This window comes from Typha latifolia, chromosome 4 (assembly GCF_019914945.1).
Source record: "Typha latifolia isolate L0001 chromosome 4, TyphaL0001v2, whole genome shotgun sequence".
In the NCBI taxonomy this organism is placed as follows: Eukaryota; Viridiplantae; Streptophyta; class Magnoliopsida; order Poales; family Typhaceae; genus Typha; species Typha latifolia.
In genome coordinates, this window is record NC_133089.1 from 14391447 (window position 1) to 14416313 (window position 24867).

Here is a 24867-nt window from a genome sequence, read left to right on the forward strand (position 1 = left end):
GGGAGACGTGGCAATCCTTAGTTGGCTGATGTAGCAACATTTTCTGTAGAACATTCGATAATACTATGCCAATCTTGACATTATTCTATGACCACTAATTTTGTCTCGGGTGTTGTCGGGCGATGAGCACGATTATTACTGGCCGGCGGGGATAGTGTGACGTCCACCGTCCGATGAAGGTCTCGTCACGAATCTTGACGCTATCGTTATCGAGCACTAGTTTTATGTTAACATTTTGTGGGCTTGAGAAATCCAAAGTGGACGAAGAGGCAATGGGATGGGCCGGCCCAATTTGGCCTGCCAAGTATAAGACTGTAGGTATTTCCTACATCGGGTTTTGCAGACGATCCCTGTCAACATAACGCGGTTACCTACAGAAGTCCACGCCATCGTCTCCGCTTTCACGGGCGATCTATATATATATATATATATATATATACACATATGCTTCCAGAAGAAAGCTGCCTAAAATTCTTTGCTTCATTCTCTTTCTTCTCCAAGAAGGGTCAGAGAAAACGCTCAGATCGTCGCCATTAGAGGTCGTATAAAGGTGAGATTTGTTCCCGATTTATCTTCAGTTCTAATTTGCCCTCCCTTCGATGGATGGTAAAATTAGGGTTTCGGATCGGATGATTTAGCTTTGGATCGCTTTGTCTTTGTCGTTAGATTTGAGTAGAGCTAATTGGATCTTGGAAGTGGAAAAGATGGGGGCCTTCGTCTCGAGGTTCTGGTTCATGCTATTTCCTGGAAAAGAGTACAAGATTGTGGTTGTTGGATTGGATAACGCGGGGAAGACCACGACGCTGTATAAACTGCATCTTGGGGAAGTCGTGAACACGAATCCTACCATTGGAAGCAATGTCGAGGAGGTTGTGTACAAGAACATAAGGTTTGAGGTGAGCAAGTCCTCCTTTATTTAGCTCTCCTTTATATTGTAGTTCTTTTAGTTGCTTATCTGTTTGCCGTTAAAGTTTTTGTAACATTAGTGCACTTGAGTGAATATGGGGGAATGAAGATTGGTCATCGAATAGAAGCTGAAATTGCACATAGGGAGCGGAACAATGTTGATCTGTATTTGAAACAATTTTGGTTGATTATGAAGTGTATATGTGAAGATGAAAGTTTGAGATCTGAGGAGTTCTTCTTTTGGTTTTGATAACGGACACTTGTAAGAAAAACTTTGTCTAGAGATATCTACGAATTGCGATAGTCAAGTGGTGTTACTATCAAGGCCTGGACCATTTTGAAATAGATTGGTGGGTTTCAAGTATGATAATTGATGGATTATCGATTTTTAGGGATGACCATAGTGGATGGTCGAATTAGCTAAAATAAGAAAATGTACCTATCTTTAGATTGAAATCTCGATAGTATATACTATGTGCTATCATGTAATCTAGTGGGGATATATTATTCTATCATTTATCAAAATAAATAAATAAATTATTCTATCTTTTTTATCGACCTGTGGTGGATATTTCTCATATAGTAGAAGCCGAAAGTAAAAGTGAATGACACTTTTGGAAGAGAAAGGCGTTGCCTTTGCTTCATTGTGAAACTTAGTGAAACTATTACCCTACGGGAATAGAATTCCCTGTTTACATTTTACAGCACATCATGAACACAAATTTCTAATATTGCACTGCAAGACATACACAACCAACAAAACAGAATTCAACCACTTACAACCAAGACAACACCAATATCAGAACAAGAATAATCATAACACCACCACCAAAGGTCATGACACATGGTATGATTTTTTCCTTTTAGCTTACTCTTTGTGATGATGGATGATGGAGTTTGGCGAGAATGGTTCTAAAAAGCCAACTACTCTGGGAGTGTTTTCACTTTGTTAAACAGAAGTTATTTATTAATACAATGACAGCTCCTTGATATTGTCTCTATTATACAATCCTCTTTTCCAATAACACAAGGTTAGAGCTGGATTAAAGGTTCTTGGAATTCCCAATGAAGATCTAACTAGTTGAAAGAAAGTTTATATCATTAAATGAATAATGAGTAATCAATAAGAAGAAAAAGTATTGCCAAGAAAGGCTATGAAGTGATTATTCACACCTGCTTGGGTAATGCTTGTTTACTTGCTTTGTTATCCTTATTTTTTCTAGTCTTTACCAGGCCTCAACTGTGAAATCAGTTGCACAAGCATTCCTAATTATGTTAATTTCAAGTAAAAGGAACTAGAACAAGTGACTCTTTGTATATTTATCTTCAGTAACTTCCAATGGAGTCAGTTTTATACTTGTGGTTTCATTCAATACTACCCTCCATATAAATATCGAATCCTGTTGCTATATTATTCTTTGAATTAATGTAAGCTAGTGAGTACATCCATATCTTGTACACTGCTTAAGGTATTGGTATGAGACATTAAGAAGTGGGAGTAATGGCTTTCTGATGAGTGAAAAGTAGCAGTATAGTCTTTCCACAAGACGTCATTTGCATTGTTCTTGTTGAGATATGAAAGCTTTCACTTCAGTGCAAATCTACAAACCTTTTGGAACTCTCTGTATGGTGTTGACAATTCAAGCAGCTAGGACATCTTTCATGTGAGAATGATGCAAGAAAAGGCTAGATTAATGCCCTTATGCCCTCGATTCCAAGACATTTTCTATGCTAGAATGTATAATTAAGTAGGAAATTTATGCACTATGAAAATTTTCATATGTACTTTGTTTTATTTTATAAATGATTAAGGTGGAGTGGTGGACATTATTTGACTGTTGTACTCACATGCACATACATTGTTTTTAAACCAAGCTATGAGACCTGAATATAGAAACTTTTATCAGCTAGAGCAGCCTGAGTTACTAACTAGTGATTTGACTAGAAAAATAATGATAGGTCAGTGTGAGTTGTTATCCTTGCTCTCTTGGTCTTGGCAATTGAATTGCAACCAGTATTGAATGCTATCTTTTCAAAAACCAGGTTTGGGATCTTGGAGGACAAGAAAGACTGAGAACTTCATGGGCAACTTATTATCAAGGAACTCATGCAGTCATCGTTGTAATAGACAGCACTGATCGAGCACGGATCTCCATTATGAAAGACGAGCTATTCCGGTTGCTTCAACACGGGGATATCGAGCGCACTGTGGTGCTCATCTTTGCAAACAAACAAGACCTTAAGGAAGCCATGTCGCCTGCTGAGATCACTGATGCCCTCTCCCTTCACAGCATCAAGAACCACGACTGGCACATACAGGGCTGCTGTGCCCTCACAGGTGATGGATTGTATGATGGCCTTGGTTGGATCGCTCAAAAAGTTACCGGCAAGCCAACAACTACCTGATCTGAATTTAGATAGTGCACACGTTTGTATCAACCTCAAACATGAACTGTTGGTTGCCCAATGCTTGTTTATTTTCCTGTACACTACTACATGATCAGCTGTTTATGTATTGCAAACTACAGTTATCCTCCGACTGATTTTTTTCAATAGGAGAAAGAAAAGAAAAAGAAAAAAAGTTTTTGTTTTACATTCTTTTACAATATCTGATCTTATCATGATACATTGTTGTATTTGCCATATTTCAAGCCGAAGTTTTACCTCCTTTTTGCAAGAAAAAGAAAAAGAAAAAAAAGGTGAATTCGCAGATATTGTTGTACTTTATCTGATTGCAAGCCGACTATGGAAACCGGAGTACAGTAGTTGGTATATTTTAGTCTAGCTCATATGGTGATATACAAATTGTACAATGTAAAGGTAGTTGGTATAATTCTTTTTCTTTGTTTTGAGAAACTAAATGATTCTTCTTGATGTTGCACTTTAAACTGATAGAATTTTCTTAAGCTCTTTCTGTCCAACTTAAATCTCTATAGGGTAAAAGAAAAAGAGTGATCAAGACATGCAAAATACGACAATACTCCAGTTTATATTTTGAACTGTGGATTTGCCTCCAAAAAAAAAACGAAAAAGAAAAGGAGAAAATAATTTATTTCATTTGGCAGCAAATAAAGAGGTACCAATATTCCAGCTGCAATAAGCTCCCAATTTCTTGGCCAAAACCCGAAAAGGTAGAAACCGATCATATAATCTGCCGCCACGTCGGCATCTCCATATCCCATCCTGCCTCCCACCCTTTTCCCAACGGAAGCGTCACTCGCTTCCTTCAAATCCAAGCATAACCACCTTCACCTGAGAATCTGATATCAAGGCGAGCGACAAAGAAAAAGAAAAGAAAAGAAAAAGAGAGAAAAAATAAAAATAAAAAAACGAAAGCAAAAACACAAAGAGATCAATATACAAGAACCCAACCCATTCAAAATCCCCTCACCATTTCTCTCCGTCCACTAATCCTTCTCCGATGTCGGCGTGCTTTAACGCCTGCGCTCGCGGTACCCTGCGCGTCCCCCAATTCCCGTCGCCACGTAGCATCCGGAGGCCTCGCCCCCGGTCCAACCTCCGCCTCGGATCCACCACCTCCGATGGCGGCGCCGGAGGTAGCTCCTACCTCGAGATGTGGAAGAATGCCAACGAGCGAGAGCGCCGCTCCCGGGAGTTCCAATACATCACCGAGCAAGCCAAATCCCGAGGAGAGGAGGGGGAGGAGGAAGAATCCTTGGAGTTGAAGACGGAGAGGTTCCACCAAATCTTGGAAGTTCCTAAGGAGGAGCGGGATCGGATCCAACGGCTCCAGGTCATCGATCGTGCCGCCGCCGCGATCGCAGCTGCTCGTGCGCTGATCAAGGAAGGCCCCGTCGTTCCCAAGGAGCCACCCTCAGATGCCGTCCGATCAGGATCAGACGGACTTGATCGTCTTGGAAAGGTTCCGGATGGTACTGCTCTGGGACAGCAAGGTACCTTATGTTCTATTTGGAATTCCATCAGAGTAAATGTGATAGTTTAGTTTGCTACTTCTTTCAGATTTTCTGTAGATAATAGAACCGAATAGGTTAAAATTGGAAAGTTATAATAATGCGATCTACTATATAGAAGTGTATGTATCAGTTGAAGGATGAGGGTATTATACTTCATTTCTTTGTGATGCACTCCGGAGTAGCTTTCATGCTGCCTAAGAATTAAGCTATTCGGAAATCAAGAAAATGATAGGGCCTTGTTGACTGCTTACAATTAGATTGCAATTGTGTTTGGCAGGTGGCCATCTGATTGTAGTAATGATCCTGCTGTTGGTTCATTCTAGAAGATGTAGGAATTTGCTAGCGAAGAATTTAGATTCAAACTGTTTATTTTGCTTGAGAAGAGGAAAACCATGGAGGTAGCTCTAGGAAGCAGATTAACTTTATGGGACATAGTTTGGTTCAACTGACATTGCTTTCTGTAACACTAGCCATATATCATTAGTAGTACTCTGATTCAGAAGAAGCTACTAAAAAAAGGAAATGCTATTATTTTAATACCTGCAGATTGACAATTATACATATACTAACATCTAAATTTTAGTACTTCCATTTTCACAAGTCTGCTATTATGTTCTTACTTGGTAGTGGTGTAATCTTTTTTTCTTTCAGGAAATGAGTTATCTTATCAAGTTGTTACGGGAATAGGCAACAAGATTTTATTTCTCTGTCATATTATGTCTATGAAGATTTTAAATCATATTGAACTGATAACTTTATGATTAAAGTTAAAAAAAAAGATCTATTCTAAGTGGTTGAGCATATTCCATTTCTAACTTTAGGATTCATGAATTCGGCTAGGGCTGCAGGCTGGGAATTCATTTCTTTATCAATCAGGGGCTTCTACCCAGGGAACTCCAGGTCCTGATTTTTGGTCATGGTCCCCTCCTCCTGCCAATAGTAGTAAACCAAGAGAAGATGTCACTAACTTAAAGCCAGTTCAGAAAACAAATTCCTATACAGAACCACCCAATTTATTGATGGAAAAGGAACAGTCTGCTGATCACCTATTAATTCCTTTAGAGAGTTCCTTATTGGAGGACAAGCATAAGCCCTCTCTTCCACCTCTCCAGTCACTTTTTGAGGTTGAAGATGTGAACTCCAAGACCACTTCTGATCTGGCTAGTGGAGAGGAAGAAAAGAAGCTCGATGTTCTATTTCAAATGCATGCAGCTGAGGCTGCCAAAGCCCTTGAGAAGAGTGATGAGGCATCATCATATGGAGTGAATCCAGATGGTTCAAAGTGGTGGAAGGAGACAGGCATAGAACAAAGGCCAGATGGAGTGGTTTGCAAGTGGACATTGACTCGAGGGGTTAGTGCTGATGAGACTATTGAGTGGGAAGATAAATATTGGGAGGCTTCGGATCAGTTTGATCACAAGGAACTTGGCTCTGAGAAATCTGGACGTGATGCAGCTGGAAATGTTTGGCATGAATATTGGAAGGAATCCATGTGGCAGGTGAACCTTAATTTTTTTAGTATTCTCTTTTGTACATGACTTGTGATGCATTTTTCTTTCTATCGCAACTAACTTTAAGAATATAAATTTAAGATAAGTTTCCTATACACATGCATGCGCGCCTGCGCCCTGTTCTCCTTTAGGTAGGCTGAATATCCCATCTGTTTTTAGATGAAACTACTGTGCTGACTCTTTATTGTTGTGAAGGGGAAGATCTGCTCTCAAAAATAATTATCATGTACGAATCGGAGAAGTTCTCTTAAGTTGTCTTTCATCTTAAATAAGTTTCTTATTCATTTGTTAGTGTGATTATCCACAAATGCAATGCTCCGTGTGTCCACACTTTGGAATATGTTATATGCATCTTTACCCGCAGGATTTTGCAAGTGGCCTCAGGCATATGGAGAAGACTGCAGACAAGTGGGGAAAGAATGGTAAGGGAGGTGAATGGCAAGAAAAATGGTTTGAGCATTATGATGCTTCTGGTCAGGCTGAAAAGTGGGCTCATAAATGGTGCTGCATAGATCCAAATACACCACTGGATGCTGGTCATGCTCACGTCTGGCATGAAAGGCAAGAGTATTACTATCTTATTTAGCTCCTTGTTGAAATCTCTCTGTGAACTGTCTCATATATTAATCATTGCCTTGTCATAATGGCAAGAAAGTATCCAATCATTTTTACAATACTGAATAGGATTGCCATAATGACAGAAAATGATAAAGTCATTTTTAGAGTAGTGAAAAGGAATCCAAAACAATTAATTCATATAGACTGCATGATTTTCCATAAAGTCTCCATTCATGAAATTGGTTCATTTGGAACGGTTGCTAGATAAACAGTATTATAGTAGGAGTCAAGCAGCAATGTGCTATTAGTGCTTCTAGTTACCTTTTCTATTCTATGGACATGATTGTCTGATTCAGTTCTTAACGTTGCAAATGAAGATAAACTTTGATGGACTTACTTTTAGGGAGTTGGATGCTAGGGCATACTGAAAATCTGACAGAAGGATGTGCATTATTAGTTTCTTTACCCTTGCCATAACAACCTATCGTATCTTACAAGACTTTGAAACACTACAGACATGCTTTCTTATGACTTTTTGCAACTGAATCAGATATAAGATTCACATATTTTCTTATTGCTTGCAGGTGGGGTGAGAAGTATGACGGCAGAGGCGGTAGCACGAAGTACACCGATAAATGGGCGGAACGGTCAGAAGGTGATGGGTGGTCAAAATGGGGGGATAAATGGGATGAGCATTTTGGACAGAATAGCCACGGAGTGAAGCAGGGGGAGACATGGTGGGAGGGGAAGTACGGGGAGCGGTGGAACCGCACTTGGGGTGAGCAGCACAACGGGACTGGCTGGGTGCACAAGTATGGCCAGAGTAGCAGTGGAGAACATTGGGACACACATGTGCAGCAGGACACATGGTATGAGAGGCACCCACATTATGGCTTTGATCACTGCTTTGAGAACTCTGTGCAGCTCCGATCAGTTCGAAGGCCGCCTAAGACATTGTAGACATCAAACACCTCAGTGAATTCCGAAAATGGCATCATTGTTTTCAGTGTGGTCCATTACATGGATTCTTCCAGTTTGACTGTACTCTTGAGGTATAATAAGAGTGCAGGTGACCTCCGGACTAATAGTAAATATGATGATGGTGAAGTTTTATGTCTAGTAGCTGAGTTTTACTTTTCTTAAGGATGAAGTGGTATGTTTTATTGGATTTCAGCAGATAACATGTAGTTATGATACTTCTGCTAATAAAAATAGAGTTGTATCAGAAGTTCAGACTTATATTGCTGGATAGTCTTCCCTTTTGTCCTACTTAGAAATGGACGCCCATCAAAATCTGGGTTTGTTGATGATCGCAGGAATAGATCTTCTGTATAACAAGAAGAGTTGCCATCTTTGATTAAACATTCTTGTTACATTGGTTGCTAATCAGCTCCTGCTACCTTTCGAACTAATGTTGGTAAATCTTCGGTTTTAATTTCCTTTCCTTAATTTGTTTCTTCCTAAATTAACCGTGCATTTTGTCAGGTAAATTGCATTTTATGGTGCTATGTATAGGCTGTTCATGGGCTACAACCCTAACGTTAGGATATTTACCAAAACTTGATATGGTCACTATCTCACTAATGTTAGACATGGATATGAGAAGTTTATTCGAATGCTTATCACACCTCGTCAATCTAAATGCTTGTCGGATTGGAAACCTTTTATCCGAATGTTTGTGGGATGGGAAACTCTGATCCCATCCAAAGGATGGAATAAGAAATAGAAGGGTTGGATAATAGAAGTGTAATAAAAATCCAAGATAAATTAATTTCTTCTCCTCGCCTGTTGCGTAACAACTGCTTCCCAGCTAACAGTCTTTTCCTTCCACGCAGGCTAAGCTCCCGACCTAATTGGGTTGCTGTGTGAGACCCTTCGCCCTTGGCATGCAACCATGCAAGTGGCCTGGATGTCCTTTGTCTACCTAGGGATCCTCATCTCTAGCCGTCGTATCAAGGGCAAGGGTCACAATCACAATTCACAAAGGCCTCGATCAGTTAGTTATAATACCTCGTTGATCATCCACACATACTGGCCAGGGCTGCACAATTCTCGAGTCTATTTCCAAAATGTCTAGGTCATTCCATCTTCTTGATTGGGAGGTGGTGGCAAGCCAGCGAGTTGAGGGCGGCCCTGAAGAAGACGAGGACTGTCAATACGTTTGGTTCGATGGCGTTGCCCTCCAAGGCCAATTACGACTGTTGTAAATAGCTCTCGCACTAGTTCTATTTACTTCTTTCTCCTCTCATCCTGATTGGGCTGCTGGCCCAACTAGCTCGCAAAATTCTGGCATGGATTGGGTCAGACGAGAACTGCCCTCTCTGCGAGCTCCACCGAGAGACGGCAGACCCACCTCTTGCCTCTTGCTTTCGTGCAGGTATGTATGTATGCATGTATGGGTTGGAGGTGTGTGTGATCTCGTCGCCTTGGAATTGTCAGTAGGCTCACCACCGCTTGGGATCAGGATGCAAACAAGTGCATGATGGCTAAACCTCTGATCAACGCACACTTTAAATAATGTGGAAGCAAAAAGAAACTCCATCGTGTTCGTGGGGTGTGGGCGATCATCCCAAGCCATTGCTGTACCTGCCCAACAATTATGTTATGTAAAACCTTTCAAATACTTCTAGTTATTTATTTGGTTTTCACCGTAAAAAGATCGTGGCTAATCTTGGGCACTTTATATATTAGACTCTGAGGTGGAAGTTTGATATCGTCAAAATCAATTTTTATTTCATTGAAAACACTATGCATACAATACCAACTCTTACAGGTGAAGGATTAACTAGAAGAAGGGTCATCAACAGAGAAAGGTCATCAATATTTTCAAAGATATCCCCGTCAAAAGTTTTCTTCTAAATATTCCATCTTTTCCCCAACCCACCCCCACACAATATATTCTACGTAGAACAACAACACCGATAATTCCACAAATTCCATGCACATGGTCAAAACAAGTTTATCAGAAGGCAGAGATATAATATATTTTTGAATGTTTGGGTGACAAAATCTTGTGACGGTTAAAGATGAAAGAGTCCACCATCAACTAATATTAATTTAAAGAATATGGAATAAAGAGAGGAGTGGTTAGTAATATAATCTGGTCAGAGATATTAATTTGGACCTGATCCTTTTTTGTAACCTTAGCATCCTTTTTCTTTCTCTCTCAGGAATATTTGTACCAACATTGAACTAAACAAGGAAAGGTACGTAAGTAAAAGGAATACAACAAAGGAGTGTATTCACACCTCGTTTGTTATGTGTGTGTGCATATTGTCGCCTTTTTATAATTTCGCACAGTAAGGCATATTGATAAAAAGAAAGCCATCTCACCAAACTATGAGACAAGTTGTGTTCAAACTTACGACCGAGTATAGGAGGCAATTTAAGATAAAAGTTGGACGCAGGGAGCGTTGTATGCATAATTTAGGTCAGTTGGGAGACCCACTTCGAAGAGTCAATATGCTCTACCCCCCCCCCCCAAAAGAAAAGGGAATAAAATTTTTCTTTATATTTTCACCTCTCATATTTGGCATCATTTAGAAAGGAACAATTTGATAGCAGTCTGAAAAGTCAAAGCTGGTCATCCGATTGAATCCCCTCTACATCTCTTCTCATTTATAAGAGCCCTTTGGTTTCGATCACACTTCTCAACCATTTTGAGATCCTTCTCTCTTCATCCCTCTTAGCTTTAAGAAAGCATTTGCATGGATCTCCTAACGCAGGACCAACTCTGTCGGTTCCAAGATGCCTTCTTGCTCTTCGACAAGGATAAAGATGGTATTGTTCCTTCGTCTCCGGAACCTGTCTTTCCCCTTCTTCTCTCTTAATTATCTAATTGTGCCTTCTGATGCCATCATGCTAATTGGGCCAGACTGTTCTTGGCAATCTAGTTGATGCTCTGCCATTCTCTGCTTCCCGTTCTACTTCTGATGATAATTTGTTGGATTTAATCGATGATTTTATACTCAAATGCTTCCCCATTACTTTGTGGTGTTATTTATTCATCATTCTTCAAGGTTATATGCAATCGCCTATGTTAAGTTTAACCGTTGCTTGCTTTATCTAACACCATCAGTATTACAGGTTGCATCACTATGGAAGACTTAGCTGCTGTCTTCCTATCTTTGGGTCAAAATCCAACTGAAGATGAACTGAAAAATATGATAAGAGAGATCGACGCAAACGGAAATGGGTCCGTAGAATTTGGAGAGTTCTTGAGCTTCATTAGGAGAACGAAGGTATAGTAACTACGGTTAACAACTTCGCATATATCTAACTTAGATATGATTGGGTCTAATAGTTGTAAAATTGCAGGAGAACGACCCTGAAGAGGAGCTGAGAGAAGTTTTCAAGGTTTTCGACAAGGACCAAGATGGATATATCTCAGCTAGTGAGGTGTATATTCGATATTACCTTTCCCCTTCTTTTTGCACTTGAGTACTGCAGGAAAACAAAAACAAAAAAACTAGTTAAAATTCTCTTAATTGTCATGTAAACTTATGCACTCCCACTAGTGTCTTGATTGATCATTTGTTAACTATTCTTGTGCATAGCTGAGGAATGTGATGATCAGTCTCGGCGAAAAATTAAGTGATGAAGAGGTTGAAGACATGATCAAGGAGGCTGATGTGGATGGTGATGGACAAGTGGGTTACAAAGATTTTGTGCAGATGATGAAACTTTCAGCAGGAATTCCGTGAAAGATTGTAACAAAGATGTACAGATTTCTGCCCTCTCTCCCCCTCTCTCTCTCTCCAAGTTTGAAGCTTGATGTTGCCCGTTGTATTGTCGAAGAACCTACTCTGATTACTTGCTTAGTATCTCTTATTCAATGGTACCTAGTTTCCTTTTCATTAACAGTGTAAAGTTTTCATTTAGGAGATGCAGTGAGATATTCAATTAACTCAACTCGTACTGCAAAAGATGATAATGCTGACTTGAAGCTACTTTATGGGAAAAAATAAAACTTGCCAATTAATTTGATTTTAGCTTCATCTAGCATCAAATTTTCACTTGGCTCGTGTACTCTTGATAATATTCACTGGAATACAGATTAGTACTCCTTATTCAAAACATAAATCCAGTTCTCTTTCTTGTTCTCATCGAACCTGTGTTAAAATTTACAAACCCTGTGGAGCTTTTTGCACAATTGATTTAGTGAACTATTCAAAATTTCACTCTGAATTTATTCATACTTACAAATGCATGCTTCAATCATGCCTTCACCATTTTTAAATGAAAGATGTAGGACAATCATAAATGATGAAATAGACATTAACAAAGAAAGATAGAGTTACCTGCAGAGCCTTGTCTTGTCTTGCTGCAGCTTAATTGAAAAGAGATATAAAAATACAAAGAGAAGAGATAGTCACTCACCTTGATGTTCTCCTTTCTGCTCCTTTATTTGCTGACCAATATTTCTACTATGCCCAAGAGAGAACAAGTGAAGCTGTCAGAGCATGACCTAGCAAAGGTTGGTGATCTCTTCCATCTACCTTGGTATAAATGCACAAAGAGTTATGATCACTCATGAAAGCTAGATCATGCTGGCAGCTTCACCCATTCTCTTGGGCACTTCTCAAAAGGCTTCTATACTCATCTTTGTGGAAGCTTCATAGCAAACCATAATATATAGAGAAATGTCTGCGAGGAAGAGAGAGAGAGAGAGAGAGATTGAGAAATCCAAGAGTAGGTAGCATCACATGGGAGACAAGTATAAGCAGATCTGGAGGTAAACTGAAATTAACGTTAAGTGCCAAAGTCAACTCCATGACAGCAGGCAAAGAAAATAAAAGATTGATGTCAAATATGGCCTAAACGAAATAAAAAAGATGAGAGGACTACACGTAGGAGGAAAAGGACCAATATCTAGAAATTGGTGCACAGAACTGTGTAGTTGGTCAACATCAATAAGATTTGACTTTTTCTTGTGTCTATTCTTAGACATTCTTGTTTATTTTTTAGCATTCTTGTTCTCACAAACACTGTGAATTCCATAACTATTTACTGAGTTTGGATCTACTATAATTTAATCGCTTTGGGTAACATGCATGCATACTTGGGAGCAAAGAGGCTTATATCTGCTAGTACGTACATATCAAGTCAACCTTCAAGAAGCGAGTAGACATGTGAAGCTTGGAAATGGAGATCTCTTTAGTTAGCTAGAAAACAAAGAGAACTATGAAATGCAAGCAGGTCAATGGATGAAACACATATAGAACTCAACCTCATCATGGTGCAACACAAGACTAAGCATTGACCATATACAGAAGGCTCCATGATGAGGCCATTTTGGTGCAAGTTGCAGTAGTCTTCTTGAAAGGGATAGAAGCCAAAAACAGCCAAGAAAGGCTAACACTAACTAAAAGGAAAGTAAGAATTAATCCCCAGAGCATCTCAAGAAACCAATCTAATTGGACAAATGAGAGAAAAAGAAAATGCTGGTGGAGGTGATGTTGGTTATAGGAAAGAACCATGTAGAACATGGTGGATTTATAGGGAGTGAAAAGGAGGAGGTGGTGGATTTAGAGAGAGAGAGAGAGAGAGAGAGAGAGAGAGAGAGGATGTAGGTGTTTAGGTGTGAGTGGAAGAGGGTATTAGGGTTGCAGGTGATAGGGGCGAAAGAGTGAAGGATGGATGGGTGCAAGACATAGGGAACCGTACTCTATGCGTTTATATGAGCAGAGATTCAAAGCTTTGTAATATCGAGGAAAAAAGAGGAGGACTCTACTTGAACATAGCTTTGTAAGCATCTGAATCTAAGCTAGCAATTTGTTGCCTAGCAATAAATTTAACTTATGCATACAATACAAATAAAAAAATCGATCAAATATTAATCTTATATTTTATGGGCCTTAACTTTATGACCATTGGCTATATGTGATATAAGCCGAGTAGGTACTAGATATCCATAAAAATATTCCTCCGAATAGCTCATAACTTTTTTCATAATCAAGGAGATTATGTAATTGATTCCAGTTCTAAATAATTATTATAAAAAAAATTATTTAGTAGTTGATGGTGGTTGACTCAATGAATTGATTTGATTGATAACACGATGATGTAGTTAGCTTAGAGGAGCAGCTCGGCGGCGAGATGTTGTTAATTTAGAACAATATCTTGATGACATTTAGTTCAAAATAATAATATAATAACATATATGATTTTAAGTCTAAATTAGACTGTTTAATATATTGGTTGACTTGTTGTCTAATTCATATAAGTCTTCGATCTCTTAAATAATTAAAAAAAATAGAATCTCATATCTATTTATATATTCCCCTTATAATGTATTAGAATTATTTTAATAATAATAATAAATAATAATTATTATTATTATACAAAGGGAAGAAGTCACATAAATAAGCATCGGTTTCTTTTATAGATCTTTCGTAATTCTTATGGACAAATGATAACCACTTAATAGTACAATTTTGATGAACCGTTGTGCAATATACAATGGTCCATTAAGCACATGCGCCTAAAAGCCTAATGAGCACGGTCCAACCATGCTCCGCATAGGGAGTGGTCCTGCTCCTGCTCCTGGTTAAGTAAATTTAATCAAACTGCTAGGTTAAGAAAAGAAGACGAAGTCTCCTTATGCCTAAAAGAGAGAAAGTATAAAACTAGGGGCATTTTGGATACTAAAAAAAGGAATGGTTTGGACTGATTTTTTTTATTTATTTTTTATTTAATGCCATATGCCAAAATAGTGTTAGTATAAAACTAACCTACAGTGATTTCTTAAAATATTAGATAAGAATCTACAGCTTAATTTGTAAATATGTTTGTCAAATACAAAGCCCTATTAACAGGCTTTTTATTTCTCCTATTTGCCATTTACATATTCTTAATATTTTCAAACAATATATATATATAGAAAAACATTCTAAATTGGTTAACTACTAATACTATTTTTTTAGCAAACTCGTGTTGTTGATTTATCTGTGACAAGTATAGTGTCAGCCCTAGTTTTGCTAATGTTCGACTCTTTCTTACTTTTTTAAAGTAGAGATTTTTTTCGTACCTCTTCCAAAGAACTCTTCTTCTCCCCTCCCCTAATACCAATGATTAGGGGAGTAAGAGTTTTCCTTCTCTCTATAATATATTTTCTTTCTCTTTTGTCACCGACCTTGTTCTTTCTTGTCATCATTGTTGCTGTCCTCTTCGTCCTCCTCAATCACTGCTCTCTTTGCTCATGAGCCCTTCCTGGGCGCTACCCTACCCTTTCATCCTTTAGTTGATTTCCAATCGAAACCCTTTCTCCCTTTGCCTTCTCCATCGGTTTTATTTTTGGCTTTCTCCTCATCGCTTTCATGGCAACAAAGTTAGATCCTCATTAGCTTGGAAGCCAATACCAGTGTTGGTCGAGGTGCCCTTTTCCCTCAACGAGAGGCTTAAAACCTTCATTAATGCTGGTTACATCATTGTCTCTTCCGCCACCATCTGCTTGCCTTCTCATTTGCCATCGTATCAGTTTTGCTCAATCGATGGGTATAGTTATCGGGTTGTAGTGTTTGGATTTTATTTTGCTTTATTTCTCTGTTTCCCTATTATATAGTAGTGGTGTTGTTCCGTTAGTGGGCTGAGGATCTTCCTCTAGCCTAATAGCATTGCATAGGGGTTGTGAACCTAAAAGTGTTGAATCACAATAGAGTTAATTTTACATCGCGTTGCATCTTTGTATTTGTTAAGACCGTGCTTAGGGTTGTATTTTATTTTAGATCATTGAGCCTAATATTTATATTTTCTTAATTTAATGCTTATTATTATTGTTATAGCCAAGTTGAGGGTATGTGTCAAAAGGACTTTCTTCTTCTTTTCATCTCAATTTGTATTAAACTATATTTTTTATGAATAAATGAACTTGTGCCTAATCTTTTCCCCTGAAAAAATAAAATAAAATAATAACGTTTAGCTTCTTGGAACCTAGGTATGACAATATGCGATTGGTTAGCAATAACGTTTAACTTCTTAATTATATGCTGGATGAATGGGCAACCCAATTGTAAATGTACATGTACACATTCGATCCAAGAACGTCGGATCTGAATCGGACGGTTGACGTGATATGATTTACTACTAGTCGTCAAGGTACTGTTATCGAAGAGAGAACAATAAAGAGCATCCACGAGATGAACGGTTGTGATTTTGATGGGAACCGCTCGTTCCAGAGAGCATACGAAGTTTCAGCTATAACCGTTAGATCGAATCGGGCGGGAAATTTCTTAAGAAGTCCCGGACTTATGGTAAACAAGCAAATCGATTGAATAGAGTTTCAGATCCGTTTCCTATTTATACCCGCCATGCAATCAAATTTTCGAAACCTCTCTCTTCGTCCTGTCTCTCTCCGCTTGAATTTGATACCAGACGATGATCGACGTGAAGTGAGTTATTATGATCTCCCGCTTCCTTCTTCTGTTTCGTCATCTTTTGGAATCAAACGATCTATTTGGTTTGATCGCTTGATGGGGCTCAGATTCGAAGACCAAGGGCAGCTCCAGCTTCTGGACAGAGATGAAGCGGAGGAAGAAGACGATTGCTTCGAATCCATCGACAAATGTGAGATCGAATATAGAATTCTCGGAAACATTGCAGATCTATCTAGATCCATCGATAGAATTTGTTTCGATCTGATCTCGTCTTACAATGGCGTTAATCTAGTTTTATTTTAATTTTGATTCAATTTCCGTGCGATTTATGCAGTGATTTCTCAAGGAATCAATGCGGGAGACGTCAAGAAGCTCCAGGACGCGGGGATCTACACATGCAATGGTCTTATGATGCACACGAAGAAGGTCGGTTCTGATATATATATATATATATATATATATATATATATATATATATATAATGATCTCTTGTTTATATAGAAGGATCTGATCGTTGTTTCCATCGGGTATTAATCATTTGTAGAGCTTGACCGGGATAAAGGGATTGTCGGAGGCGAAGGTCGATAAGATCTGTGAAGCTGCAGAGAAGCTTGTGGTTGGAACGCGATTTCAAATTTGAATTCTAATCTGTTTCTATATGTTAGCGATTTCAAATTTGAATTCTAATCTGTTTCTATATTTTCTCTATCAATTTGGTACATCACTTTATCAGAATACGGGTTACATGACGGGAAGCGATCTACTGCTTAGAGTAAGCTCCACTCATCATTCAAACTATAGTGATGAAGCTAAACATGCTCTAAATAGGCTTTTGTTTTCTATCGCACGATCCGAACCGCTGGATCAAACATAATTCTGTGATCTCATGGTTTGACGGGTTGGCTCATTCACCTTTTCTTCGTCTAGAAGATGTGAGAGCACGTTAGATACGAGCTCTCAAACACTAACCACGGCCGTCTTTTGTCTTGTTAATTTTCCAGCGGAAATCCGTAATTAAAATAACGACCGGGAGCCAAGCACTAGACGAGTTACTTGGCGGTAAACCTTCTCTATTACTTTCTCTTGCCTCCGTACAAATTTTATTTACTCGAGCATAGTTTTATCGTGATAAATCTATCATTAATCGTATGCTTGATGCTGCTTTTGCTAACGTGATCTTTTCTGTGAAGGTGGAATCGAGACGCTCTCGATAACTGAGGCGTTTGGCGAATTCCGGTGGAAATCCAACTGCTAATTTGTTCTCTTTATAATGTTCTTAACTCTATCACTTTTATCTTTTAATCCTAACCGTTGATTCCACTGTACCAGATCAGGAAAAACCCAGCTGGCTCATACTCTCTGCGTGTCCACCCAGGTCTATTCTTTCTCCCATGACATATAAATCAATTTCTACAAAAAAGAAAAAGAAAAGACGAAGATAAATTAAAAGAAAATATTTTGTTTTCTAGCTTCCTACCCACATGCACGGGGGCAATGGAAAAGTCGCATACATCGACACCGAGGGAACATTGTATCCTTTTCACTCAATTATTCCCATTTTAACCTTCTTCATTGTTGAGTTGCATCTGCGGAACACTGAGATCCTTCCTTCGTCCTTAACGGTTCCCTAGTCGGCCAGATAGGATCGTGCCGATCGCGGAGAGGTTTGGGATGGACCCTGGCGCTGTACTGGATAATGTATTGCTGCCCTTTTCAACTATTTTCTTTTCCCATATTTTCCGAATTAAGATTTAGTTTGATGTCTATTGGTTACTTATTAATTTGATGGGTGTTTGATGAGAAAAGATAATATACGCGCGTGCATATACGTACGAGCACCAGTACAACTTGCTTCTGGGCTTGGCTGCCAAGATGTCTGAAGAGCCCTTCAGGCTTCTGGTGAGTTGTGTCGTCATCTTAACTCGCTTTGGACTAATAGCACGATCCCAGTGTACTTTGATAGACGTGTCATGGCAAGCACAGATCGTGGATTCGGTCATCGCGCTGTTCCGGGTCGACTTCTCTGGTAGGGGAGAGCTCGCCGAGCGCCAGGTAATGATCTCCTATTTGTTCGTAATGGTAGAATTCTTACAACCCAACGCATCAACTGGCACGTGTACTTGATCCCAAATGGGTCTCGGTCGCAGCAAAAACTCGCCCAGATGCTCTCCCGCCTCACGAAGATTGCAGAGGAGTTCAATGTCGCGGTTTACATGACGAACCAAGGTGAAGCTCCTATAATCTCTATTCTAACGAGAGACGAGTTCACTGGAACTTTTCTTTGTGGTTTTGGGCAGTGATTGCGGATCCGGGTGGAGGAATGTTCATATCGGATCCGAAGAAGCCTGCAGGAGGGCACGTGCTGGCCCACGCGTCCACCATCAGGCTGATGCTGAGGAAAGGCAAAGGCGAGCAGCGCGTCTGCAAGATCTTCGACGCCCCCAACCTTCCCGAGGCTGAAGCCATATCCTTTCGCTCTATTCTTTCATACAATGACATCCTAATCTTAAAAAGCTAAATAGCCTGCCAACTTAAAATTAAACTACATTTCCCTAGCTATATTGGTTCAAGTAAACGAGTAACAAAACGATGGTTGCATGACCTTGACTAACCAAGTGCACGTTTTCCAGATAACACCAGGTGGTATCATGGATGCTAAGGATTGATTCCTCTCCTCATATACTATAGATTGTAATGCTCTTAAATAGAACACTAATGTTGTGTTAACAGATGGAAAGAACTTAGCATTGGATAATGTTACTGAAAGAACTTGGTTTGAATAGCTAATAGAACGTAAGTGAATTCTTTACCACTTCATTGCGAATTATCTACCAAGGCAAGCTGTGTTATGCTGTGAATTTCCTGGATTGAACTAAATCCCTAGTCTAATCTAAACCTGAAAGCTTTTTTTCTCTCTCTCTCTTCTTCTGGGAGAGAAGGTGAGCTATTCCCACTTTTGTTTTACTCTGAAGCTGAAAGGTATTTTCTTTTGGAATGTTATTTCTTATAATTCTCTATATACTAATATACTTTTCCAAGTAGCACAGATTTTTTACTTTTCCAAGTAACAGAATAGTATGCATATTAAGAAGTCATGATCAGCCACCCCAGTCGAAGACTAATAACAGCTCGTCACTTGAAATGCGGAGAGTCTACAGATATATGGTCTCACAGTGACGATTAAGTAGCTTCACGAAATGCAAGTAAATATGAAGAGAAAATAATACCTTGGCTGGATCTGCGATCCATTCCATTAGCTTCACAAGCAGCAGAAGAAATTCACCAAGAAGGAGCATGCTTATATTACACATCAAAAGATAAAATTAATAGGACAAGCTAGTGATACAATTGGTCATATGATCTGCTAATGTATTGTGACAAAAAGGACAATTAAGAACATGCTTATCCCAGTGAAAATTAGTGCAATGCACTCTAATAGCCAGGCACACAAACACATAGCCTACAACCTCATCTTATTACCTGGGGGGTAATCAACATATACACGACAAGAAGCAGGATGAACACACACCGACGAGTTGATAACAACTGTAAAACCTGAGCACATATGTTATGTTACACTTGCATCAAATGAATCGTAAGCAAAAAATAAGCCTATCTAATTCAAATAAAGAAGTGTTATTTCTCAACCAGTGAGCCATGAACTTCTTGATGTTGCATGATATGATATAAGAAAAAACAAAGTAGATAGCAGAGTTCGTCAAAGATTTGGTAATGGGACGTCAGTACAAATTGATATGGCAAACATCTTCTTTCAACTTTTAACCGAAAATGGGAAAAACTGATACGTGCTGAAAGAGACAAATACAAACAGGCGACAACATATATTTCGGCACTAAACCCTGTTGTACGCCATGCTCTTACTGAACAGACGGCGGATGTACACTACTTGGATGAAGCTTGCACAAACAAGTGCAAGGTACCCTGTGATTGTGTAGAAGGTAAGGCGCCTTTTAGTGCTCTCATTTGCTGCATCAAGTAAATGAAAGCAAATTATTGAGGACCCCAAATCCATGTTGAAGAAAATAAAATATCTATTACCAATCAAATACTTGCAGCAGTTTATGACTTAGTGCTGCAACCTCAGAAGATCCTACCTGTTGAAGGTTAAGTCCAAACCCAATCCACATGCAGGGTCCGCAAGTTAACTCATGTGAACATGTTTATCAGGTTTAACACAAGCAGTTTGGAATATCTATAAATTTGACTATCTAAAGTTGAACCATATATAAGCTTCAGATATTTCACATGATAAATCACACACATTATCAACAGGAAAAAAAAATCATCCAAGCACGTATAGAAATCTTTGGGCCTGGAACTTTGGACTAACATATTATTTGCAAAGAAACGTATTGACAGTCGGTCAATGTTCACTGGTCATATAGGTTGTGTAATGTAGCTTACTGTGGCGATGCCGAGCTTCTCGTGCTTTTAGATACTTCTGTTCAGCTGTCACAGATTCCAATGCTTCCCGAAGCTGTGCAATCTTCACATTTATAGGATTCAGATGCTCTACAGCAAAACAAATAATTATAAGAGAATAAAATCCAGAAAACTGGAAGTATAAAAAATGACTTGTATTAGTCTAGTCACTTATGGTTATAAATAGAGGTGTAAATGAGCCGAGACTTAGCGAGCCGGCTCCGGCTCGGGCTCGGCTTGTTCACATAAACATGCCCTATTTTTAATTTAGGCTTGGCATAGCTCAAATTGAGTCGAGCCTAAAAGCCTTAGATGAGTTGAATTATGCTGGAAGAATAAAGCTTCATTAAAGCTTGAAAATTAACATTTAACTTGTAAATTTAAAAGCAATACATATCTAAGACATAAAACTATAAAAGTAATCATCAAATTATTAAATAAAAAATAGAAATCACACCGATTTCATATTTTAACATGGAACAAGCCATTGGATCAAAAATCTAATGGTTATGAATATATACTAATTAATAATATATTTTTCATGCTTGTTGAGCCGAGCTTGAGTGAACAGGCTTTGGCTCAGCGCAGCTCATTTAAATAAACGAACCCTATTTTGGTTTAGGCCGAGCTGAGCCCAAGCCACTTGTTTATTTTGAATTTTTGATAGCCCTAGTTATAGAAAGGAAAACTTCAAGATTCTGCTTTCCAAGCTCTATTCCGTGTGAGCATGTATGTGTGCTTATGCATGATGATAAACAAAAGAATCATGTATTGTGTTCTTCAAAGAAAGCATCTTTGCAAAGATGGATGATCAGGAATCACCAGCCTTAGTATCTTAAGAAATCAGAAAACTCATTAACTAATCTGTAAGGAAAAAAAGGGTTAATCAGTTGCAAAAATTACCAACTTTCTCTGATTACACAGCAAGAGAAAAAGCTTCAAGCATGGCTAAAATAGAAATCTAAGATTAATCTTACTAACCATCTTTTGCAAGGTCATGTTCATTGGGAATATGCCCAACATGTATGTAGAAAGAAACAGTTTCTGGTGCACCATGTGGATTATGGAAGCAAAACTTGTACATTCCTGCCCTTGGAGCCATGAACTCAAATTTCTCACCGGATTTTCCATGCAATGACAGCACAGTATTGCCCCCAGGAGAACTCACCTACATAATATTGAAGAGATTCTGTTAATACAGAAATATGTTAAGGTAATTGCTCATAGGAGATGTTATCTACTTTCCATAAATGCCAGCCATCAGAGTACATACGATTGATTATATGAGGAAACTGCAAGCTGACTAGATCACAATTCAAGGAAAAAAGAAGAAACCAAACTATCTGGACAAGAAACAAGTTTACACTTGTAAATTAGAGTCCACTCCAGAGTTTGAAATCCACTTATATGGTTATGAAAGAGAATGCGGAGGTAAAATTTTGTTAAATAATAATGACAAATGCGGGCCTCTGAAGAGAGATAATTAACAACTTCCTTATCGTGTCCTGACAAACTAAACTGATCAATCAACAGAAATGGATCATGGTTCTTAGGAAGATATAAAGAAGATAGGCAAACACTTGATACCTATTTTGTTTCAGATATTTGAATTAGATTCTTTACTCTACATGGAAGACAAGAAATTATGAGTATGGCTACAGGTCATGCTAGTAGTTTGTAAAGCACAAGAGATTATTGCGGCTTGCCTAAACATATTAATAAAACAGAGTCACAGGCACATTCTTGCGCCAATCCGTGAGGAAAAGAAATTAAAAGAAAAACACCTAAAAAAAAGGCATTGGCATATGACAGTAGGAAATATAGTTAACCCAAATAAATGAATTGGCCAATCAACGACGGAAGAGAATTAAATATGCAATCCTGCCTTAAGTCATGTGCAAACAAAAAGGCCTAAATCCCATTAAACTCCATACGAAAGCTTACGATCACAAAGTTGCAATTTATTTACTCGTTATGTACAGTAAAGATCGCACCACTAACACAATAAAACCAGCTAAAACATCAAAATTGTTTCTTTCAATTTCATAGAATAATCCAGAAAGAGAATTTTTTTTTTTTGTAACCATCTGTACTTGAGCAATGTATTGAGAAGGAAAAAGAGTAAAAGAAAATTTACGATTGACATCCGAATCTTGGAAAAATTCATATCGCACAGTGACATTAGAATCGCATTTTATATTCAAGTACCACATTCTCACAATCACATATCTAAATCTCAATCAAGCATATATCTTGGGTCGATCTCTCAAAAAATCTCAAAATAATCCGAAATTTCACGGGAAGCACACGCAGGAACTCACGATTAGATCGATGCCGGGGTGATCCGAACCCCAGAAAATGTCATGATCGACGACGACGAAGTTTCCGGAGACGGTGTCGCCCTCGGAGAACACGTACTCGTAGATGCATTCCACGTCGGTGACGGAGACGGAGAGAGCTGCGGAGTGCCGTAGGCAGTTCGAAAGCAGCACCAGAGCGAGAAGGATCGCTCTCGATCCGATCCATGTCCTACTCCTTTCCATCGATATATCTATGTCCGGGATCTATCGATTTCCCAAAAATCGTTTCTTGTTTCCTTCTGCTCTCAATTGATGGGAGAAATTGGAGTCACATTCAATTTTTTCTAAACACCGCTCAAAATGACAAAAACGGTTCTTCTTACAGTGGAACTCGCTGCTGAGTTAGCTGAAGCCGAAGAATCGGCAATTGGATGCCTTGCTGCCTAAGAAGTCGGCAGTGATCTGGGAGAAGTGTACAGGAATTAGGTTAAATATATTTGATTATAACGTACTTACGCCTAAAATTACGCCTAAAATGGAATGAATGACCCGTTGGAGATGGTTCTCGTTTGGAGTTATTTTTCTCAGCTGGTCTCAAAGAATGATCAATCACAGAGCGAGCATCATTCAAAAGTCCCTATACATGTGATTAAAACTAAATGATGCCAAATGACTAACTCCATCGCATTTGTTAGAAGATATGTAGATCTTTAAGATAATACTATTAAATGAGTAAAATTAGTCATGACGTTTAGTTAAATTTTATAGAAGAATTAATAATATCACTTTAATCATAACTCATAAGTAAAATACAAGGACGAGTAAAAAAAAAATTAACAATCTCATTTCAATCGTAACTCATAAATACAGTAACTAGTTTGAAATTTTTTAAAATAAAGTACGAAAGTGAGAGCCCCTTAAATATATATATATGAGGGTTTCTTCCGTGCAATCGAATTAATTCTTTATCAATCAATTTGATGAAGATCTAACGGTTAAGATCTTTAAGGGTATAATAGGAATGAAAGATATTACCGGTTTAGCAGGTAATTTTTTTTAGATATATAATCTTGCACATTATTTTTTAACAATTATATTATCTTAATATTTTATTAAGTAAAAGACATATAATCATTAACTGAGAGTAATGTATATATATTAAAATAAGGGTATTGATGTCTTTTATAATTAACTTGATGAAATTTTAATTATATTTTATCTTTTTAATTATTTTTTATTATTTATATATATCTCCCATTAGTTTAAGATTGATTTAAATTAAATTTTAATAGATAGAGATAGAGAATTGTATTTAAATTAAAGTTTATCTCTAAATAATCAAATTTAAATTATTTAATATTAAATGATATCTCCTATAATTAAGGCATAATTATATTTAAGAGAGAAATCTTAATGGAAAAAACGTGTAGAGCGCTTCTTCCGTACTTATCAATCACTTTGATGAAGATCTAATGGTTAAGATCTTCAAGGGTATAACAAGAAAATTGGAAAGTTAGGCACACGTAATTAATCTTCTTAAACTCTTTTTCTTACGTAATGTGATTTTGAAACCGGTACTGGGAAACCGGTACCGAGTATGAAAACTGGTTATTATAGCCGTTGGATTAAGATTATAATTTTTAAAGGTGCATTGAAGTATTTGCCAATATATATAACCCACAAGTATTTTATTAGTTCCTTCCCTTTAAAATATGCATAACGGTACTTCCATTTTTGCTTTTGTTGTCGACCTCGAAAAGTTGAAAATTCTAGAGTGCCGTTGTACGACGACATCCAAGTTTTTGGTTAAAGCTGTAACTTTAATTAGTCGACGGTCAGA

At 38.2% G+C, this 24867-nt stretch overlaps 5 protein-coding genes across 6 annotated transcripts; 4 read left to right on the forward strand and 1 right to left on the reverse strand.

The window, feature by feature from the left end:
* The first annotated feature begins 403 nt into the window (after positions 1-403).
* Positions 404-3499, forward strand: LOC140786270 (uncharacterized). Its single transcript, XM_073134569.1, has 3 exons — positions 404-550; positions 667-896; positions 2950-3499. Exons 2-3 carry the CDS (start codon positions 705-707, stop codon positions 3310-3312), a joined length of 555 nt encoding a protein of 184 aa, XP_072990670.1. The 5' UTR covers positions 404-550; positions 667-704; the 3' UTR covers positions 3313-3499.
* Positions 3500-4112: 613 nt separating this feature from the next.
* Positions 4113-8218, forward strand: LOC140786269 (protein LIKE EARLY STARVATION, chloroplastic). The gene is made up of 4 exons (XM_073134568.1): positions 4113-4820; positions 5682-6340; positions 6717-6913; positions 7495-8218. Exons 1-4 carry the CDS (start codon positions 4328-4330, stop codon positions 7868-7870), a joined length of 1725 nt encoding a protein of 574 aa, XP_072990669.1. The 5' UTR covers positions 4113-4327; the 3' UTR covers positions 7871-8218.
* Positions 8219-10507: 2289 nt separating this feature from the next.
* Positions 10508-11716, forward strand: LOC140786975 (uncharacterized). Of its 2 annotated transcripts, none has more exons than XM_073135700.1 (4): positions 10508-10690; positions 10997-11151; positions 11228-11308; positions 11467-11716. In XM_073135700.1, exons 1-4 carry the CDS (start codon positions 10618-10620, stop codon positions 11611-11613), a joined length of 456 nt encoding a protein of 151 aa, XP_072991801.1. In that variant the 5' UTR covers positions 10508-10617; the 3' UTR covers positions 11614-11716. The 2 variants fall into 2 exon arrangements, with proteins under 2 accessions (XP_072991801.1, XP_072991803.1); XM_073135702.1 differs by lacking the exon at positions 10508-10690 and adding an exon at positions 10747-10929.
* A 4664-nt stretch (positions 11717-16380) lies between these two features.
* On the forward strand, positions 16381-19051 carry LOC140786008 (meiotic recombination protein DMC1 homolog). The gene is made up of 14 exons (XM_073134168.1): positions 16381-16474; positions 16619-16710; positions 16829-16900; positions 17018-17056; positions 17286-17343; positions 17475-17520; positions 17614-17659; positions 17754-17815; positions 17916-17982; positions 18091-18183; positions 18268-18336; positions 18432-18510; positions 18582-18748; positions 18906-19051. The coding sequence occupies exons 1-14, from the start codon at positions 16381-16383 to the stop codon at positions 18948-18950; spliced, it is 1029 nt and encodes a 342-aa protein (XP_072990269.1). The 3' UTR covers positions 18951-19051.
* An 829-nt stretch (positions 19052-19880) lies between these two features.
* On the reverse strand, positions 19881-23408 carry LOC140786801 (transmembrane emp24 domain-containing protein p24beta3-like). Its single transcript, XM_073135469.1, has 4 exons — positions 23049-23408; positions 21709-21895; positions 20710-20817; positions 19881-20271 (listed from the first exon to the last, which is right to left on the reverse strand). The coding sequence occupies exons 1-4, from the start codon at positions 23268-23270 to the stop codon at positions 20138-20140; spliced, it is 651 nt and encodes a 216-aa protein (XP_072991570.1). The 5' UTR covers positions 23271-23408; the 3' UTR covers positions 19881-20137.
* Between the last annotated feature and the right edge of the window lie 1459 nt (positions 23409-24867).

Bases quoted from the DNA above. Each gene is read 5' to 3' on its own strand.
- LOC140786270 (XM_073134569.1), top strand. From the start codon at position 705: ATGGGGGCCTTCGTCTCGAGGTTCTGGTTCATGCTATTTCCTGGAAAA. The intron at 897-2,949 runs GTGAGCAAGTCC...TTCAAAAACCAG, and splicing joins ACAAGAACATAAGGTTTGAG to GTTTGGGATCTTGGAGGACA.
- LOC140786269 (XM_073134568.1), top strand. From the start codon at position 4,328: ATGTCGGCGTGCTTTAACGCCTGCGCTCGCGGTACCCTGCGCGTCCCC. The intron at 4,821-5,681 runs GTACCTTATGTT...GAATTCGGCTAG, and splicing joins TACTGCTCTGGGACAGCAAG to GGCTGCAGGCTGGGAATTCA. The intron at 6,914-7,494 runs GCAAGAGTATTA...TATTGCTTGCAG, and splicing joins GCTCACGTCTGGCATGAAAG to GTGGGGTGAGAAGTATGACG.
- LOC140786975 (XM_073135700.1), top strand. From the start codon at position 10,618: ATGGATCTCCTAACGCAGGACCAACTCTGTCGGTTCCAAGATGCCTTC. The intron at 10,691-10,996 runs GTATTGTTCCTT...TCAGTATTACAG, and splicing joins CTTCGACAAGGATAAAGATG to GTTGCATCACTATGGAAGAC. The intron at 11,152-11,227 runs GTATAGTAACTA...GTAAAATTGCAG, and splicing joins GCTTCATTAGGAGAACGAAG to GAGAACGACCCTGAAGAGGA.
- LOC140786008 (XM_073134168.1), top strand. From the start codon at position 16,381: ATGGGGCTCAGATTCGAAGACCAAGGGCAGCTCCAGCTTCTGGACAGA. The intron at 17,057-17,285 runs GTAAGCTCCACT...TTAATTTTCCAG, and splicing joins GAAGCGATCTACTGCTTAGA to CGGAAATCCGTAATTAAAAT. The intron at 18,184-18,267 runs GTGAGTTGTGTC...TGGCAAGCACAG, and splicing joins AAGAGCCCTTCAGGCTTCTG to ATCGTGGATTCGGTCATCGC.
- LOC140786801 (XM_073135469.1), bottom strand. From the start codon at position 23,270: ATGGAAAGGAGTAGGACATGGATCGGATCGAGAGCGATCCTTCTCGCT. The intron at 20,818-21,708 runs GTTAGTAAGATT...GTTTTGCTGTAG, and splicing joins ACATGACCTTGCAAAAGATG to AGCATCTGAATCCTATAAAT. The intron at 20,272-20,709 runs GTAAGCTACATT...TACTTGATGCAG, and splicing joins AGAAGCTCGGCATCGCCACA to CAAATGAGAGCACTAAAAGG.